At 41.3% G+C, this 19,446-nt stretch overlaps 2 protein-coding genes across 5 annotated transcripts in view; both read right to left on the reverse strand.

Annotated features, from left to right (window-relative positions):
* Positions 1–7,126, reverse strand: part of tfeb (transcription factor EB) — a 37,380-nt gene extending 30,254 nt beyond the window's left edge. For 2 of the 3 annotated variants that reach the window (XM_033627265.2, XM_033627259.2), the window contains exon 1: positions 6,878–7,126. The gene's annotated coding sequence lies outside the window, so the exon portion shown is untranslated. The remainder of the gene's footprint in view (positions 1–6,877) is intronic. The other variant, XM_033627261.2, reaches the window with a different exon arrangement.
* An 828-nt stretch (positions 7,127–7,954) lies between these two features.
* Positions 7,955–15,286, reverse strand: tmem183a (transmembrane protein 183A). Of its 2 annotated transcripts, none has more exons than XM_033627753.2 (8): positions 15,082–15,286; positions 14,639–14,728; positions 14,356–14,526; positions 14,096–14,255; positions 13,444–13,624; positions 11,047–11,127; positions 10,759–10,911; positions 7,955–10,465 (listed from the first exon to the last, which is right to left on the reverse strand). In XM_033627753.2, the coding sequence occupies exons 1-8, from the start codon at positions 15,143–15,145 to the stop codon at positions 10,280–10,282; spliced, it is 1,086 nt and encodes a 361-aa protein (XP_033483644.2). In that variant the 5' UTR covers positions 15,146–15,286; the 3' UTR covers positions 7,955–10,279. The 2 variants fall into 2 exon arrangements, with proteins under 2 accessions (XP_033483644.2, XP_033483643.2); XM_033627752.2 differs by having other exon boundaries at positions 10,759–10,914.
* Positions 15,287–19,446: the final 4,160 nt, after the last annotated feature.

The following is a 19,446-nucleotide window of genomic DNA, read 5'->3' on the forward strand; positions in this document are numbered from 1 at the left end:
GGGACAGTTTTTGATTAAGCAGCGCAGACAAAGGAATGCTGTGTCTCTATACACAGACACACACGCACAACCTTATACAGTAGACTGCTGCATTTCCACTTCAGATGATTCTGCCAGTGACTATGGCTAACACTAACAAAGAGGAGGAAGAGATTGTCCAATAAAAATGTCAATAAACTCAGGCAGAGTACAGTGCTGCTACTAAAATTGCTGTGCTTTTCAGCGTTACTAATCCCAGCAGATAAGAGCGCTTCTAAAATGAGAAGAGCGCCTGCTATCGATCAAAGAGGGAGCATCTGTTCAGTTCTCCAGCTGAGCAGTGAAATCACACTGGTTTGAATAAGATATAATCTCCACCAAGACAATTTTACTCCTGGCATAACATCAAATTGCAACAGAAACACTGAAATTGAAACACCTTTGTGGTGTAATACACCAACCACTGAGAAAGGTGGACGTGACAGAAAGTTGGATTCTGTAAATATAAATAATCTCCATGCTTTGGAAACATTGTGGAGAGTTGATGAGGTGAAAATCTTGGAAAGAGGCAGCTTGGTGTAATGAGAGCACAGAAAGATGCATTTTCAAATTTATTAGTGTGAACAATCTAAAAGATTAAGGCTGGTTTAGAGACTGGATTAAGAGTGTGAATAGTGGAGGCAGATTTGATGTTCAAAGCGGAGGCTGTTTCACAGTCTGTGGGCCACAACATAGGTTTGATCTTCAGCAAACAAACAGCCAGCAGTTTCAGGTAAAACTACATATGGAGGAAACCTTAGTGACTTTAGAGACACTGGCAGAGTGCCCACTCAAAACTTCCGTGTATAAGATGGGCCAATTGCTTGGTCCGTTCCGCTTAAGGGCCGTCCACACCAAGAACTATAACTTTAAATATAACTATAAATATACAGTTTTAAAAACCGTTCTAAACTCAAGTGGAAGGCAGCGTCCACACTACAACTATAACGACAACAATAGCGGTGGACGATATCGTTCGGATCACTTTCAGAGCGATTTGATGAACGATAGAAACACTTACAGCCGATCAAAATCCATCCGAAATGACAGGTCGAGACGTTCATCACGTCACTACGTCACTCACAGACTCATTCAACATGGCGGACGGCGTAGGAGAGAGGCTAATCACCGAGGTACAAAAAAAATCCACCCCTCTATGATAAAAGTGAGCGACTTTATAAAGATGCGACCAAGAAGAGGGACATCTGGGACGCAATCGAGCGCACCCTTGGCATAAGTGGTGAGTGTTTTTGTTCACAAAGATAAGACATTTATGAATAGCCAACGCTAGCTGTTATGCTAACTACCATTACCTCACGTAGCTAAACATGAATGACAACAACTGTCTCGCCTCCTTATGATTATTATCACCACCATTCACAGACCAAAATTAGCACCATTTAACGTTACCAGCTGAATGCTGGTGAAATATGCAAGTGGCTGGTAGATTTGCTGCACTCATCCCTGCCCTGCCGACCGCACCGAGCAGTGTGTGTTTGGCGTAACCTAGTAACACAACGGTATCGTTCATTGGTGTGGATGCTGCCATTGTTATCGTTATAGTTAACGTTACAGTTATCTTTCTTGGTGTGGACGGCCCTTTAGACTGTATCACTGCTTGCAGCCTTCTCGAGAATTGTTAACCCAAACAACTTCACACTCGCCACAGCACTTCCTTGGGTCCTGAGTAATACATCATTAATATTGTTGCATCCTTTTGCGATACTAAAGTATACATCATTTGCTAACAGCACACGTTTTCTATTTGGAACCAAACTGTTTCCGAGAACAAAAGCCCTCATTCTTAAAGTTACATCACTGATCCTTAAGAAATACTTGAGTGTGTACTATAACTGAGTGACAGAGAGCGAGCCATACCCAGCAGCAGCGGTGTTACAGTAAACAGGGGTACCCTCTCAAAACACTACACAGTGTGTGCTTCTAGCAGTAGTACTGCACTGCAAATAAATACATCTTGTAGATCTCAAAAGCAAGCAATTGACACAGCGCTTACTTGAGTCCTGAGCAATACAGCCGCCAAGTGTGAGGTCGATTGGATAAATGGTTATTGGGAAAATCAAAGGACAGACAAACAGATGGACAGACAGACCCCTTTCATTTTAGTTAGATAGGAAGGAGCCAAGCTATTAAGAATCTTGTAATCAAACAGTAAGACCTTGCATTTGGTTTTGAACTGAGAGCCAAGTGTCATCAGCATAAGTGCAAGGAAATACTGTACTTCTTAATTATCAAGAGGAAACATATAAAGTGTGTGACCTACAATGTTTGAGATCAAAGGAGCGACAAGCAAAAGACAATATTACAACTTTCTATCATGGCTGATAAGGTTGACATAAGAGATGAAAAGGCAGACATGAGAACCAACATGAATATATTTGCAAAGTCATGTCATGAGTCATCAGTGGGTCATTTAACATCCTCATATGAAGCCAGACTGAAATTGATCAAAAATATTGTTGAGAGAAACAGCCTTTCTGTTTTTATTACCATCAGCTTAAAACCACTGGAAAGAATACTGCATAATGGAAAACCTGTTTGAGGAGCCCAGGGGGCATGTTATTAAGGGAGCGCAGAGTCTCTAGTAGTTGAGAGAGAACGTTGACTTTCAACAACAATGCTGACCATAATATAAATATAAAGGAGACAAAATATTATTCTTAAAATCATCAATGCTGTATTGAGTCTTGAAATCTAATTTTCTTTAAGCAAAGCCGCAAATGATTTCAAGAGATTTCACAATACACATCAACAGACCCATTTTATTTAAAGAAGTGAAACTGCAAGAGAAACAAGTGAGATTGCCTCATATTATTAATATTTTTTTACTGATTTGTAGGAAAAGCTTTTGAGACAATTACACTGCGATTTCAGAATTTGTTAAGTGAACAGTTTTATAGGCCCCCCTAATATCAACCCCAAGTCTCAATTTGTCTTAAAAAACAACAACAATGCTGAGATGACTGAACATCTTTATAAGAAGATAAAAATATAACTCTTTGAAACCTGTCGTGGGCCTCTCAGAGAGCTAAACTGCAAACGACACCCCTGCAGTTCATACTAACAAGCAAATTGTCCGAACGTACACAACAGGCCAGCTGCAGCGTGTGCTCACAGATGCAGCTGAGACGCCATTCTTACAGAGAAAAGACAGACTGCGTAAGACTATCACTACTGTCTGTCAGTCAAAAGAGGATATGAAACAGTGGAATGGAGATAAGATGAGGAAGTGCAGTCACACATTCAGCACATGCCCGAAAACGCCCCACCCACACTCACCTCTGATAGATCATGGGTCATGTTGTCACAGAGCACATGCCAAGCTGTCATTCCTGTGGTTTAAAAAGTCCCAGCTCATTTGGTAGTTTATTTGGACTTTTTGTCTTTTTTTTAATTAAATGTAAATCCACAACACCATAAAGCCACCTCCTCATTTACCTTTTCCTGGTCTAGTCACGAAGCGGCGAAAACACTGTCCGAGTCATGGGAGATCTGTCCATATGGCAAATGGATGAGGCTGTGTTTACACACACCTTGTGCTCTTTCACACTAGAGTACATCCATTGAGCCTTGTCGGTGTCCCCGTGTGCAAGTGTGTGTGTGCTGCCTCTGTTTACCTGAAGAAAATTAACCCCATCTCCAACACTTAGAAGCGGACATGAGTCCAATGAGGCTGAAAATGACACACACACACACACACTTTTCCATGCACACAGGATGTAAAGCTTGTGCTAATTTGTGCCAAGGTGATCAGATTATATGTGTTGTACACCTATAAACACAAGCCCAGGAGGAGAAATGCTCCACTGCAACCAGTAGGTTGGTAATTTAGGATATCATTTAGACCAGTTAGTCAAAAACCTCTTCACCTCTTCGCTGCAGTGAGGTTTAAGTGTCTGGAACTGGACTCTGTTTTCCTTAACAGGCCATGTGAGCAGGTTGTCGCTGTCCTATTGGAGAGAGTGCGATCAGTCTGTCAGGCGTCACCGCTGCTCTACATAGTGGCCGCTCACCTCTGACCTTGCTGACCTCACAGCTCAGTGTGTTTACTAACCCTTGACCCATCACACTGTGTGCACTCAATAACCCCACTGACTCCTCTACAGTATGTGCATGTGTCCCATTCTTAATAGTGTTTCTACACCGTACACACACTTGTGTTGGCAGTGAGGGAGGGAGTGAGTGCAGGTAAAGGCATTTACAGCCTCGCATATATTTTCCTCTAACACAACAGGTTCTTATGCTCAACTCTTGTCTTATCAAGATTTTCTGATACTGTGTTGTGTAGCAGGCGGCAGATATTACGTTATTAATCATCTATGATTTTGAAGGTTAGAGGGATTCTTAGGAACATTATATAAACACATCAAGAGGCACATGATTAAATTATAAGACAATCCAATTAAATTGGTTTATTGATATGTGGTAGCTTTGCATTAGTGCCCAGCCGCCTAAACTGTGCGTCAGTGTTGCTGCACAGTACATCTATCTTTCTGATCTGGTTACACAACGAACATGTTTTCATTCATTCATGAATTCATAAAAATGAGGAGGCGGCAGATAAACACAGAGAAAAACAGACACAGAGACAATCCAAACAGAGATAGCGAGAGAAAGGTTTTCTGTCTTCCCAGGAGAACGGTAATTCAGGTTTAACCATGTGATGACATAACAACTGTTTGACTAACTCGCATGCTACAGCTCTGCATAAATGTTATGTGGAGAGATACTCCCATGGTGCATCCTAAACGCACATCAACAACACATTCACTCCATGTTTGTGTGTGTTAAAATACATAAATGTTGATGCAAATATACTGTTTGTGCCCGAGCCAAACAAACTGCCCTAATGTATCAACACACAGATTATTTCCTCAGACCTGCAGCTGAACCTGCCCCTCATGCATGTGAATGCCCATCTGTGTGTGTCTGTGTGTCTCATTAACAGTGAACAACAAAGTGGTGGAAGTTCTCGTGTACTTCGGTATCACATTTCTATCGAAACACATGTCGGAAAATACATGTGCCACCAAGAAATTGTCAGTGTGGTTGAGTGACCTCAGACATCTTGTGCAACTTCCCCTGCAAAACTTATTTTACTGGAAGTGATTGGGGGCAAAGCAAAATTACAAAGAGCACCTTACCATACAAACATATTTCTACCTACCCACAGTCATTAAAAAGATTATTAATTGCTGATTGTTTAAATATCGCTCTATATATGGTTTTCCTGTGGTTTCCAGCGGCTGCAGTTCCTTAAAATCCATCTTTCACAGTCTATGTCATACATAATCATGCATGTAGTTTATTGGGATTGCTGAGCTCCAGATTTTCTATTTCTGGTAACTCACTTCATGAGCTGTCACCACAACATCATCACGCATATGGTGACATTTAAAGGGAGATTTCTTCGAAGCACTCTAAGAACGAAAGCAGAGGAGTCATGGTCATAAGCAGAACCTCAACAGAGGGGAACTCGTCAGTTACAAGCTATCAGACCTGTGGAGACCTTTCTGCTGACCTCTGACCTTTGACCCTGATTGTGTTCTGTGGAGAATGGTATAGATGATCACAGAAGCCAGGTGGAGAGGTTGTCGGTCATGGACCGGGATGTAATGTCAAACACTTGGTTGGTGGGATGTTAAGGTGGCACACATACTCTAAGGAGACATGCAACTGGAGTAAATCCTCAAATCTTCATTTATCATGGTAAATACTTTATCAGGACTACACCTAACATAATTATTTCTAGGTGTTTGAACATATCCTACAGCAAAATAACAAAACATAGTGTTCTCTGAAATCACAGCTAAATCACAGGTATATGTCAGATATTATAGCTGGAATAACACATTGACATTGCATTACTGGAAAGCATAAGGCTGAACAAAATTTACCCTCCACTCCTCCACACTCTAATAATAAACCCACTATGTAAATAAAGCCCACTCTGCAGAGGGCACACAGGGGGCATAAATGGTCTGCAGTGCCTCCATTATTTTTGTGTTTGCACCATGCAGGACGTTCAAGCAAAGTACTTAAATAAGCAGCGGCGTATTAGTCTGTACAGTTTACAGTCACAGCTTATACATAGCAGCATACCCCGGGGCTGAGGTGTTGTTACTGATACCGGCCGGCTTATAAATGGCAAGAGGGGAGGCTCTCCAGTGATGACAGTAAAAAGGGGAAAGTGGTGCATTATGGTCTAACCAAGTGGGTCCCAAAGTGGCATCAGTGTCCCCATCATAAAAAACAAAAAGCTAAATTTCAGTTCTATTCTATTTTATTTAATGATTATTCCCTATTTTTGTAAAATTAATCTAGTATGAAATATAGAAAATGAACTTTAATGGGTACTAAACATAGAGTAAAAGCATGTGGAAGTGTTTTGGATGTCTATTTTGTTCTTTATGATTTATTATGTGCTGGTGGGTGTCCACACCTTTCCATAATTATTCTGTTCAGATTCATAATGACATTATAATGAGCTGGAAACATGGCCTTAACAAATGATGCACTGTGAATTGTGATGCTTGCAGCCTGTATGTTAAGGGTAAAGTAAAGCTTAAAGTATGAAGCTACAAGTCTCGTCTACAATGCTGAAATAGCTATTTTGTAATGATTTAGCAACATTTAACTGACTATTACAAGGTGGGGATGCCTTTAATTTCCTAAGGACAAATGTTAAGTTGGCTATTTTTAATTTTAACCTCATTAAATCACGAGACTTTGCGTGTAAACCGAGATATACGCACTTTAAATGACAGCTCGCGAGGTTTCCAGAGGTAGTGTTGTGGTAGCAGTAGCTAGATGTCAGTGGCGGAGGTAAAGTATCACTTACCCGCTCTGAAGGTCAGACAGAACGAAGTAAAGAAGTCGGGTTCACGAAAAGTGCGTGCCCACCTCTCTCGTGCGCTCTGACAACACCAAACCTGCCGGGCTCTACCGGGAGAAAAAGTCGCGTTTAAACTTTAAAACACTCTTAAAAGTCTCAGGTGTCTCCGTATCCCCACACACTGCTACAGCGTGGACCACCGCTCGCACTTCACAGGCTAATTTGTTTTCGTTTTGCCCGTCGAGATGTTGTCACAACTCGGAGCGTCTGCGGTCACCTGTGACCACCACCAATAGCAGTGCGCGGAGGGTTTGTGGGAAATGTAGTCTTTTTTCCTGTCTTCGACTGGCTGGTATTTTGAGGCGATGACGTGATGCCTGTTAACTGCACAGGGGGAGTTTTAAGAGGTCCTCTAACTTTAGTCAACAGCCAACACGACTGAGGGGAGACAGCTCCATCTTTATCGTTTTTACCGCCTTCCCCGAGTCTGCTTTTATTTTGTTTCATATTTATGACGCATTTAGTTTAGTCCCAGTTGCATTTCAGGGTTAAGTATCTGTTAAATGCAGAGATTGGGTTCACACCCTGTGAAATACAATAAATCTTAATTCTTAATCTTAAAATGAAAATGTGGACACTGAAAAGTGGCCACAATAGTGACTGTATCCATTATGTAGATTCCATAAGTGTTCCTCATAATATGGGAAGCCCCGTTAATCATAGTATCAACATACTGGTCATGAATTTTTACCTCCCAAATTCACATTTCTAAAGTTTGTATGTTGGCCTATTGACATTTTTTTCAACAGGCATGTTTCTGTGTGATTTTAAAGACCACCTAATGTCAGTATATTTTTGTTGTTTGTGTTTCACTGGTCTGAAAAGAATATGGCATGTTGACTGGTTACAAGTGCACCAACAGCATGTAAAGCATTTATACATGCCGAAAGATGTGAAGGAGAGACTTGCGCTGTCCAGTGACTGTTGGATCACACCTGTAGTACACACTGTGACAACAAGAGGGAGGCAAAATCACTATCATAGCGCAAACTGTGACATCTCATGACAAAAGACATGGAGACATTTAAAATGGGCAGTTTCAGTTTTTATTTCAGTGCAGTAAGTTTATCAATGTAACTCTCATCTGACACTAGACCAACCACTAAAACAATTAACTGCTGCCAACCAGAACATCCAGCTGTCTTCTGCTTTTTACTTCTGAAGGTGTAAACTGTTGCGGCTCATCTATTTTTTCATTTGCAACATATGTATATGTTCATGATCCTAGTTAAGTGGTTCTGACGGTGTCTGATGGATTGATAAATCACTGTAAACAGTAGCTCTCTCCCCATCATAATCAAGTATGTGATTGGCATGATTCCACTAACATTCAACACTTGAAAGACAGACCACTTAAACCACTTTGAGCCATTCAAATATGAGAATGAGATTCCACAGGAGGCAGTGGGGTACACGGCTCACACAGCCAGCAATGAGACAATCAACATGTTTTTAGCAATGAAACACTAGAAAGAAAAGACATAATGCTTAAATCAGCAGGCGAGTGGCTGACGTCTGAGGTAAATCATCTCTTTGGCCCCTTCAGTAAAGAGCAGTGTCATTAATATTTACATAACACTAAGGGAGGCTACTTTAAATACGTCAAGTTTCTTAAATTTTAAAATAAGAATACAATTCTGTTGATGCAACGTTGTCAAATTCAAACCAGCACATAATCAAGATATTTTTGAGTAACTTTTCAAGTGAGTATAAAAACAAACCAAGGGAGGACAGCAAAAATGTCCCACCCTGTTAATCCATGAGGTTTAGACTTATCTAGAAAACATGTTACACATGTAGGTTCAACATGCAACATGTCTAACGTAAAATAATAGCGAACACATTCCCCTCTGGCAAGTCTGTAGGGCTGAGCAATATATCAATATTGATCATCCATCATCTATCACTATGATCATATCACAGTTTTTTTTTTATATTGTGAAACATGATGCACTTCTGTCTGAAATAATGCAAAACAAATTAAAGTTCTACCAGCTGTCCAAAGTGAGAAATTACTAAACAATTTGACGTAATTTTTCATATATAAACAGATACTAAAACTAGGGATGCCCCGATGAAGTTTTTCGCCCACAATCTAATCATTTAATATTGACTATCTATTGATACAGAGTCCCGATCTGATACATTTGCTTTGATAATACAGCTGCACAGTGCACACTTCTTGCAAAATTAGCCTTATTTTACAAAGCATAAAATAACAACCCCTTTCTTTATCTTTTATTGCCTTGTCGCTGTGTCGAATGAATTTCTCTGTCCCTTCAAGAGACTATACTCCAGTGGCTTTGGTGAGGCCTGTGTCTGAGTTACCTGAATAAACTGTATTCAATCGAGTGTTTATTTTTGTTGAGCAGAGCAGTAAAACACTATGCGTCATGGCTGAAAGCGAAGCTAAGATACTAGCACTGAGCTAAAATGAAACGAGTGCACGTAACTTCAGTGAATAACGTAACTAAACAGTTACATACTGCATTTTCTTTTATGATCTGCAGTGTTTTGTGGTGGGCGGGGCTCAGCCAAAGCTCACACACACACACACACACACACACACACACACACACACACACACACACACACACACACACACACACACACACGTGAGCTCAGAAAAGTGGAGGAGAACTGACAATGAAGAGTTGTTGCATCGCTGTGAATGAAAGCATAGCAAGTACAAACACCTATGTGATAAGCCAATGTAAAACAAAGGATCGGATTGGGCTCTTGATCCCAATTGGTTAAAAAATACCTTAATCGGATCGGGACATCCCTGATCAAAACAGTTACTAATTTCAGATGATGGTTTTCTGGTTTCCCAGCCCTACTTCTTCATGTTTTCAGAAAGACTACGGAACTGCTGGAGCCGAGGAGTGTTGAAAGTGCAGAGGGACTCCAATGTTCCTATGTGGACATGGCAGATTTCAAAACACACATAACAAGCCCTGTCTCCCAGGAATAATGTTCATATTGGACAATTCTGCAGTGCACCATTTAGATTCACAAAGACCTATGATGTTTAAAAAACAAGTAGAGTGTGGCGGTTGTGGTGGATGGGCATGCAACATATTTGAATGTGACACTGGCAGTTGGAATTTGCATCCCATCTCAGGCCTTCTCTGAAGGCAAAATGAGTAGGATATGTAGGTTACTCTTTATAAACCTAAACACCGTTTTTTTCCTACTCATTCTGCCTTTAACATCTAATAGGGTCTAGGAAATGTGAATGATCATAATCCAGAGTTCTGCAGAATCATCCAGTATAATATTTCTGTTTGGTGAGTGGGATTAGATAACAGCAGGGTTCTTGGTGTGTCGTTCTGCAGGGCAGGTCTCCTATGTGTAGGGTGAGGAGGGGTACTGTGGGTGCCACCAGTCCATGAGCTTTACACTGTGTACAGGATCCAACACCACCTGGGTCCCGCCCTGATCCCCTCTCTTCTTGCCCCGCTGGAGCGGCGAGTCCTGGAAGACCAGACGAACACGGTGGTGGCGCATGTCTGTGCTAACGTTGATTGTGAACTATGAGAAAGACAGAGACAGACCAGTTTGGATTAGGAGAGGAGTGAAGGATACTTGGTGCACCAGGTCATGATCGAAAATGGATCTTAATCTTTGGTGCAGAGGTTAATAAAGTTCATGCAGACTACTGGCAAAAAGTGATGTCCTGCTCCCTAGGTGCCATTAAAATTCTTCTTTTTGATATCCTGTTTCTACCATCACAGCACAGGTCAGCTACAGGGTAACATGTGCAAGTAGTTAAAAGAACAGTCTGTGCTCTCTACCAAATACAAAAAAACCCAAGAGTTACTAACCAGGGACAGTGTCATGCCCATAACCACAGGGGTAAAGATGAAGTTGAGGGTGGTGACCTGAAGCATGTAGCAGTCAGAGTCTGGGTTCGTGTGGACATCTTTGTATTGTGTGGGCATCCGCAAAGACTTGACACAACCATTCTTATTGTGTCCCTGCTGGATGGAGATAACCACAGAAATACATAACAATAAAAACAAAGGCAGCAACACCACAGATTATTACTGATTATGTAAAAAATGATCATATTAGGAAAGGGGCGTAGTTGGTTTTAAACAACCCTTTTTTACCTGCTTTAGAAACTTGAAGTTAAACTCCCACAATGCCTCAGACCGAGTCCCTGGCAGCTTTCTGACCCAGAAGAGTAAACACTGCAACAGGAACCATTAAAAGCACAAAAAGAAAATCAATATTTCCAGAGTGAAAGGTTTGTTTAAGTTTGTACGTACATGCATACGTGTATTTCTTCCTGGTTTTTTTCTTGTTTTGAAAATAAAAATGCAAAATTAGACTTAGTTAATACATATACATGACCCAGAGGTGTGAAACCATGTGCCATGTAGGTCAAAATTTTTAGTCCAACCAAACACTAAATAAGGAGCCCCTATCGCGACAAGGTTCAGACCATTAAAAATGCCATCAATTCCACAACACCAATAACAACCCTGCAGCCCCTTAGACACTTAGAGCTGACTCATTTTGCACCTGTAACTGACAAAACTGTCCAAGAGATCATCACCAGTCTGAGTTCGTCTACATGCTGCCTCGATGTGTTACTCACTAGATTTCTAAAGTCTGTGCTGAGCAGTTTGTTACCACGACTCGCTCACATAGTTAACATGTCACTATAATCTGGAACATTCCCAAAGGCCTTGAAAACTGCCGTCATAAAGCCTCTCCTAAAGAAGAGCAGTCTTGATGCCACAGTACTGAAGAACTACCGGCCCATTTCAAATCTGCCGTTTTTAGGCAAAGTCCTTGAGAAAGTTGTTTACCAACAGCTTACTGACTTTCTCCTAAAGAACAACTCCTTTGATGTTTTCCAGTCAGGTTTTAGACCCCATCACAGCACTGAGACCGCTCTTATTAAGGTGACAAATGACATCCGCCTGAACACTGACGCAGGCAAAGTCTCAGTTTTAGTCCTGCTAGATCTGAGTGCTGCTTTTGACACTGTCGATCATGAGATCCTTTCACAGAGACTAGAGGACTGGGTGGGCATCTCTGGCACTGCCCTAAATTGGTTGAAGTCCTATCTAGAAGACAGGAAGTACTTTGTTGAAATTGGTAACTGTGTCTCAGCCCACATGGCCTTGACCTGTGGGGTGCCCCAAGGTTCAATCCTGGGACCCCTTCTGTTCAATCTCTACATGCTGCCTTTAGGCCAGTTAATACAAAGTAATAATGTGTCCTACCACAATTATGCAGACGACACTCAGATCTATGTCTCACTGACAGCAGGTGAATATGGACCAGTGGATTCACTCTGTCACTGCATCCAACAGGTCAGTGTGTGGATGCAAAACAACTTTCTCCAGCTAAATTCAGACAAGATTGAAGTCATCGTATTTGGTCCACAGAAACAAAGAGAAAGTGTCAGCAGTCACCTTCAGTCTCTCTCTCTAAAACCTACAAATCAGGTTAGAAATCTCGGGGTAATAATGGACTCAGACTTGAACTTTAACAGCCACATCAAATCAATAACAGCTTTTTACCATCTAAAAAACATTGCCAAAATCAAAGGTATAGTGTCTAAACCTGACTTGGAGAGACTGATCCATGCATTTGTCTCTAGTAGGTTAGACTACTGTAACGGCCTGCTCACTGGCCTCTCCAAACGGGCCGTAAGACAGCTGCAGTACATCCAGAATGCTGCTGCTCGGGTCCTGACCAGAACCAGGAAGTACGAGCACATTAGTCCTGTGCTCAGGTCTCTACACTGGCTTCCTGTGGCTCAGAGAATAGACTTTAAAGCAGCTCTGCTTGTGTACAAGTCTCTCCACGGCCTAGCACCAAAGTACATCTCTGACATGTTAGTGCCATATGAACCATCTCGGACTCTGAGGACCTCAGGGACCGGCCTCCTGCTGGTGCCCAGAGTCAGGACTAAACATGGGGAATCAGGATTCCAGTTTTATGCACCTAAAATCTGGAACAGTCTTTCTGAAGATGTGAGACAGGCCTCTACTCTGACAATGTTCAAATCTAGGCTCAAAACAGCTCTATTTCACTGTGCATATGACTGAAAGGGTCTTATCTGCACTCTTCTCTTTTAAAGTTCATTTTATAATGATTATTTATGTTTTTATCTTTTTGTATTGTGATTTTAATGCATTTTCTTGTTCTGTAAAGCACTTTGAATTACTTTGTGTATGAATTGTGCTCTACAAATAAACTTGCCTTGCCTTGCCTTGCCTATCATGCAGAGAACAACAACAACAGCAACAAAGTCTGGCTCTTTGAGCTACCTGGCTCCACTACATCTAACATCAGTGGTCATGGATAGCCTAGATATCACAAATTTGGTAAACAGGCTCAGTTAGCCCAGAGTTTTCCTACCTAGCCATGCGTGCATTAGCATGAAAAAGGTAAACTCTTAACTACAAGCTAATCACATGCAATACTAACAAATCATAAACAAAATAAAAATGTTAGTTCCACATCTGACTACACAGCAGATAATTTACCTTAGAGTTGAGCAAGGTTGTGGGCGTGGATTCTGGCAGGGCAGGAATTTTCGAGACACGCAAGCTGAATGGCTCATACAAATGGAAAAGGGAGCGAATCACACGGGCCCGTAGAGAGCACATCCTGTCAATAGAGTCAGGCTGGAGACGGAACGGCAGGTCAGTGTCAATCTTGTAGTGCCTGAGAAAGGAAACATGTTTATTATACAAAGTGCCTATCTACTCCATTACTTTGCTAATTTATTGGACCACATTCAAGAAAATTTGTCTCATCTTACACACTACTAATAATGGATACAGTACCATAAATCATGTACTTTACATGTATGCTAATTGTCATTCTGGTAATTTATGTGTTTCTGTTTTACTTAGATTAAAAAAATAAGGAAAGTGAAAGCATGGAAGGCAGTGATACAGCTGTTTTTCCAAGCAGCACTGATACTGCCTCTGGCCCTTGAGTGACTCAGCAAATTCATTTTACATATAACACACCAATCAACAAAAATCCCATCAATTGCTGTCAGTTCACAGTTTTAAATTGGACCCTGAGGAGTGGACAGCCTCTTCAAGTTCTCTCTGGTTGATGAGAAGTTAATAACCTGTGCACTGTTCAATCCTGACTGTACACAGTTGATCAATAAAGCCTCCTCACCTTCTATAGAGCCTGGTCCAAAACGCTGCAGTGCAAGTGACCGTCCAGGCATTCTTACAGATTAGAGCGAACCTGCACACATCCTCAGGCCGAATATAGGAGGCAAGCACTAGCCAAATATCCACTGGATACTCCCCACCATCACTGCTCTCACTGCTTTCTGCAAGACAATATGCAAATATCACAGAACACTCTGATAACACTGCACATTTTCAACTCATTCCTCTATGTGCATCCCCTTAACAGATTGCTAATAATACCCTTTCTCCTTTTGTTCTTCTTCTTGCGCGTCCCTTTAGCTTCGTTTTCTCCATCTTCTTCAGGGTCTACATCATCACTGCTGTCCAAAGCGTCGGCTGTGACACTCGCTGAAGACGAGAGGACTTCCTCTACAGCACCCTGAGATGCCTCCAGGCCGCAGAGTAATTTTACTGAAAAACACAGTGTTAAGTTTAGCACATGGATCACCTGTCCAGACGTGACCATGTGACACTGCAATCATTCATAAACAGACATGACTGACTGCATATGATCACAAGTTACCTTCTTTTTCAACTGCATTTGCAACAGCCTTTTTCAGCCTCCCTGACTTCACAACGGCTGGGTCGGCATCAGCATAATCAGCAACGGTCACTGGGTAAAACAGACATATATACTTTTTAATACTTATACTGTTTAGAAGTCATATTTCTTTGATCATATATCAGCAAAACAAGCCATAAGCACTGGTAAACAACACCTCTCTCATTTGACTTTAGCGGTAGCGTTAGATTTATCTGCACTTTGGCTCTTACAAATACCAGAAAGCAAACACTAAAGGTTATAATACTAAGTCCTCACCTTAGCCTATAATGTAATAAAACATTTCAGTCATATAATTAACCCCAACGTTGTAAAGTGAAGAGGGCAGCTATTTCAATTACAGCGGTCTGAGGCGTGCTAACAGTGGGCGGGTTAGCTTGCTAGCTAATGCAAAACTGACCTACCTGATTCCGAACAAACGTCTCCGGCCCTAAATTTCAGCCGTTTTCGGTTCCCTTTCTTGGGCATGTCAACCTTGATAATCTGCGGACGCTTAACTGGCCTGTGGGTCCTGCCATGTCTCTATGGCAAGCTGAGGTAGAGAGAAAGAACGAAAAATGAGAGAGAAATTGAAAAATGTTCCGCCAGGATCTTCAGCCATCATGGAATGACGTAACGTTGCAAGTATCGCGAGAGTATCGTTGTCATTTTGCCTCTGCTGCTTTACTGCCATCTGCTGGTCGTTGAGGGCACTTCAATAACTTCTCGTGTAACAAAGGTGCAGAAAAGTGGGCATGTCCCATTATTTTATCAGACAATTACAAATTGTATGAAAATATCTGCAAGTTAAAGCTTTCCTTATCTGACTGATATGGCTAGTGTTTGATTTTTTCTTGAGGAACTGTAACCAGTAACTGAAGCAACATGGTTTCAGTTACAGAATGCTTCATAAATACTTGAGAGTAAGATAAGATAAGATCAACCTTTATTTATCCCCAGCAAAAACATTAGATTGGACAGAGACCTCAGATGTTGTACCTAGAATTTGCTGGAGCCATTCTCCCAGTTTGGGGGTCACAGCCACTGATGCGCCTGCTACCACTGGGACCACTTTGGACCTCACCTTCCACATGTGTTCAAGTTGCTCCTTCAGTCCTAGGTAATTCTCCCTGGTACTTCTCAATCTTCTCATACTCTCTCTGCCACATCTATCACATCTGTCACTTTGCCTCTCAAAAGGTTTCTTATGACAACATTACCCAAACAGAGCTGCCCAGACATCACTGAGCCAGGTAAACTTAGATAACAACCATCGGTCAGAGAAAGAAGTCACTGGCAGAAATCACATTGTTATCAGACCCTAGGGAAACTAAAAAGATCCACAATGCTGTGTTCAGTGACCTGTGTAAGTATTTTGTGAAAGTGCTGTGTAGGCCACCGCAGCATCCCAGAATGGCTGTTGACAATATTGTTGTCGAGGCCCTGAAAACTCAACGGCAGAGAGCCACATCTCCCAGAGGTTACTGTGAAACTTAAGACATTCCTGCTGTACTTTAAAGAAGACCAAAAAAGCAGGGATGGTGTATTTACCTTTGGTCATGAGAAATGATTCCCTGACAATAAGCCTAAGTTGTCAGCACTGTGATTATCTTGTCCTGTCCAACTTTGGATGGGCCAGTGGAGAATTCAGGAGATCTGGCTCTTGTCATTTATGGCCAGATCTTTCATCAAGCCCTTAACTGTCTGCATCTCAGGTACATAAAGTAGCTCCAATGCTGTCCAGTATCTCATGACAGCATTCATTGTCACAGCCCTCTCTTTCCTGTAACACAGAATATTGATTTTATCCTGAAGGAAAACTGTATTTTTTTCCAAATGATGTAATTGTTTCCCCTTATCAACATCTTTGTGTCAACAAGATGTATTCTCATTGTTACTCACCCCAACTACAACAGCTACACCAAGTAGGTCAGCCATTCAAATCAAATCTCACCTGCTAACAGCTGTGCAGCAATTGTCGTAAAACTGTAATAAACTTCAGTCCACACACAGACACAGACACACACACACACACACACACACACACACACACTCTGCTTAAATAAAACTGATGCTACTGCGATGTAATCGATAAATTATGATTAATTATTATTGATAAAGAAACTTTACTGGTACCTTGGTGAAATTCACAAGCTACCTGGCAGTATAAGCACAACCTTGGCCAGCTTCAACATTTAAATAATGTACATATTGTACATATTAATGCATGAACAATAAAAATAGAAACTACAGTATATCATTTAAAAATGGGCAGTTACAGAGTATATTAACATGCAATATGTTACTTTTACTTCCGTAAAAGATTCAAGTACTTCTTTCACCTCTAATTGTTGCACAGAAAACATCCAGTGAGGATTAGGTTCAGCCATTAGGTGGCAATAAATAGCCATCGCTGACTTAAATTCTTTGTAGCTTCTGTATTTAAACTTACAGGTAAAACATAATTGAGTGAAGGCTTTTTCTCTGAAGGTTGTGATCATCTTGCACTGTGTGTGAATGTATACATAAGTATATCTGTATCATGTATTAAACTTACAAAGGTCATATACATTGATGGGAAAAAATAAGAGTTTTAAATGAAACCCTCTACACTGGGGCGTACAGTAGGAGAAAAGGAATAAATAGTGGAGGAATTAATAAATGATGAAATTAATATTTTTATGGGTCCAATCATAAAAATGATAATTGGACAGTGAAAATAACCAGAGCATGTAAGCATTTTATCCAGTAATCTCATATATTGATTATGATGCATGGATTTACTCTTTTAAACATTTCCCACGTTTATCCTAATATCATCTACTTTTACTTGCACAGCAGCCAAACTCCTGCAGGACTTAAGTCTCCTCTTTAATCATCACTTTTCCATGTAGGTATTTTATTATTACACAGAACTGAGGTTCCCATTCAGTCACAGTTTCACTGCTCATTTTCTCTTGTTCTTCTTAAGCTAACCTTGTTCACATTTAACTTTCAAGACATGAACCATAAGCTTAGTGGAAATGTGAGGATACATCAGCACTAATGGGGCTTTAAGACAAAATCAGGCCTATCTTTAATGTGTCTGAATGTTTCAAGGGAAGCACAGTGACTTATTAGATATTCTTTACACCACAAGAATTATTTTTTTTCAATATCTTATTACCAAATGTACTGTGCCCTATGAAGAACTGCCCTACAACATGCTTATGACTAAATTAAAATATCATATTCACGTGTCATGTTAAATCAAGTTGTAGTAGTCGTATGAAGTCCCTTATTCTTTAAACTTTTAACAGTTATATTGTTCACACTTTCAAACTCTCTTGTTGGCAAACAAGACTGGCAAATAAGCACTGTCACTTGTGTCTGATTCAAAAATTTATCTTCTATGTTGCAAGGGCACCTGCGAGTCTTTGGATAGTAATTGTTTTAACTCCATTGTCAAAACCACAATATGTCATTTGAAAAGGCTCTTGAAATAAAAAGCTCACCTGGATTTTGTTCCTTTCTTTTTTTAAAGATATTTTTATGGCCATTTTTTGCCTTTAATTGATAGGATAGTGAAGTGTGAAAGGGGGAGAGAGAGAGAGGGAGTGACATGCAGCAAAGGGCCACAGGCTGGAGTCGAACCCGGGCCACTGCGGCAACAGCCTCGTACATGGGGTGCCTGCTCTACCACTAAGCCACCGACGCCCCTTGTTCCTTTCTTTTACCTAAGGGGTTCCTGGCTTTGCTCCTTTCACCCACACTTCATTATATATGTGCTGAAACCGTAGGCAGATTATGACACATTGGACCCCTGGGCTTTGACGTGTAAAAGGCAGGCCCCCCCCTACACTCCCCTCAGCAGGTACAACATGCTGTTGCTTCTCCCTGCAGAGTTCAAGTCCTAGATAAACTGAGGGGATTAAGACTGACTTAAAACATATCATGGCTGTTTCTTTCTTGAGAAATCTTCAGTGTCAATGTTGAGTTTTTTCTGTTTTTTAAGACAGAATGACTAAGCCCTTTGCAAAGAGTGACTTCACTCAGAAAATCCATTTTGGGGGCCCCCTGAGCCCTTGGGTCCCTGGGCCTGAGCTTTGTAGGCCCATATGGTAATGCACCCATGGCTGAAACACAAATAATCTTGAAGGGAGACATAGGACAGTACATGGAATTTTTTTTACTGAAGTCAAAAGAGAGCTACATGTCTGTACTCCCAGCAGGTAATTGTCACTACAAACAAAACAAAGTCCTAAACTCTTTGCTCTTGATCCCTGGCACAGTGTAGGGTTGAGGGCCTTGGTGTTGTGGAATGGATGCCCACCAAACAATTTACTGACAGTCAGTTAGTCCCTCAGAACAATGCACAGCCAGAGTGCAAAGAGATCCCTGTTAAATAATCTCACGGTTCATTTCAGATCCTGCAGGGTGCGCTGCTCACTCTTAGCGCACAGCCTGCCTCCGTGGTGATGCCGCTGGAACGCGCATCCTGTCTGAGGAGCTGTCAGCTCGTGAACGCGCTCAGTGGTGCTGATGTGAAAAGTTAATTAAATTTTACCAGCTAAGGGTCAAGTGTGTGTTGACTGCAGAAACATGATATCAGTGCACAGTTACGAGATTATGCCGTGACAGTAGTGATGGTCCAGCTAATTCCGGTCCTCTGATTTGCACGTGCATGTGGTGCAAAGCGCTTATAGGCTGAACGCTGGGAGTTGGTCCCTTATTTCCAGAGCTGTAGCCTGGTAGTGACAACTGCAGATTCCCCTGTGTGTGAGAGAGAGTGTGTGCGTGTGTGTGTGTGT

The sequence above is a fragment of the Epinephelus lanceolatus genome, chromosome 1 (genome assembly GCF_041903045.1).
Source record: "Epinephelus lanceolatus isolate andai-2023 chromosome 1, ASM4190304v1, whole genome shotgun sequence".
Lineage (NCBI taxonomy): Eukaryota > Metazoa > Chordata > Actinopteri > Perciformes > Serranidae > Epinephelus > Epinephelus lanceolatus.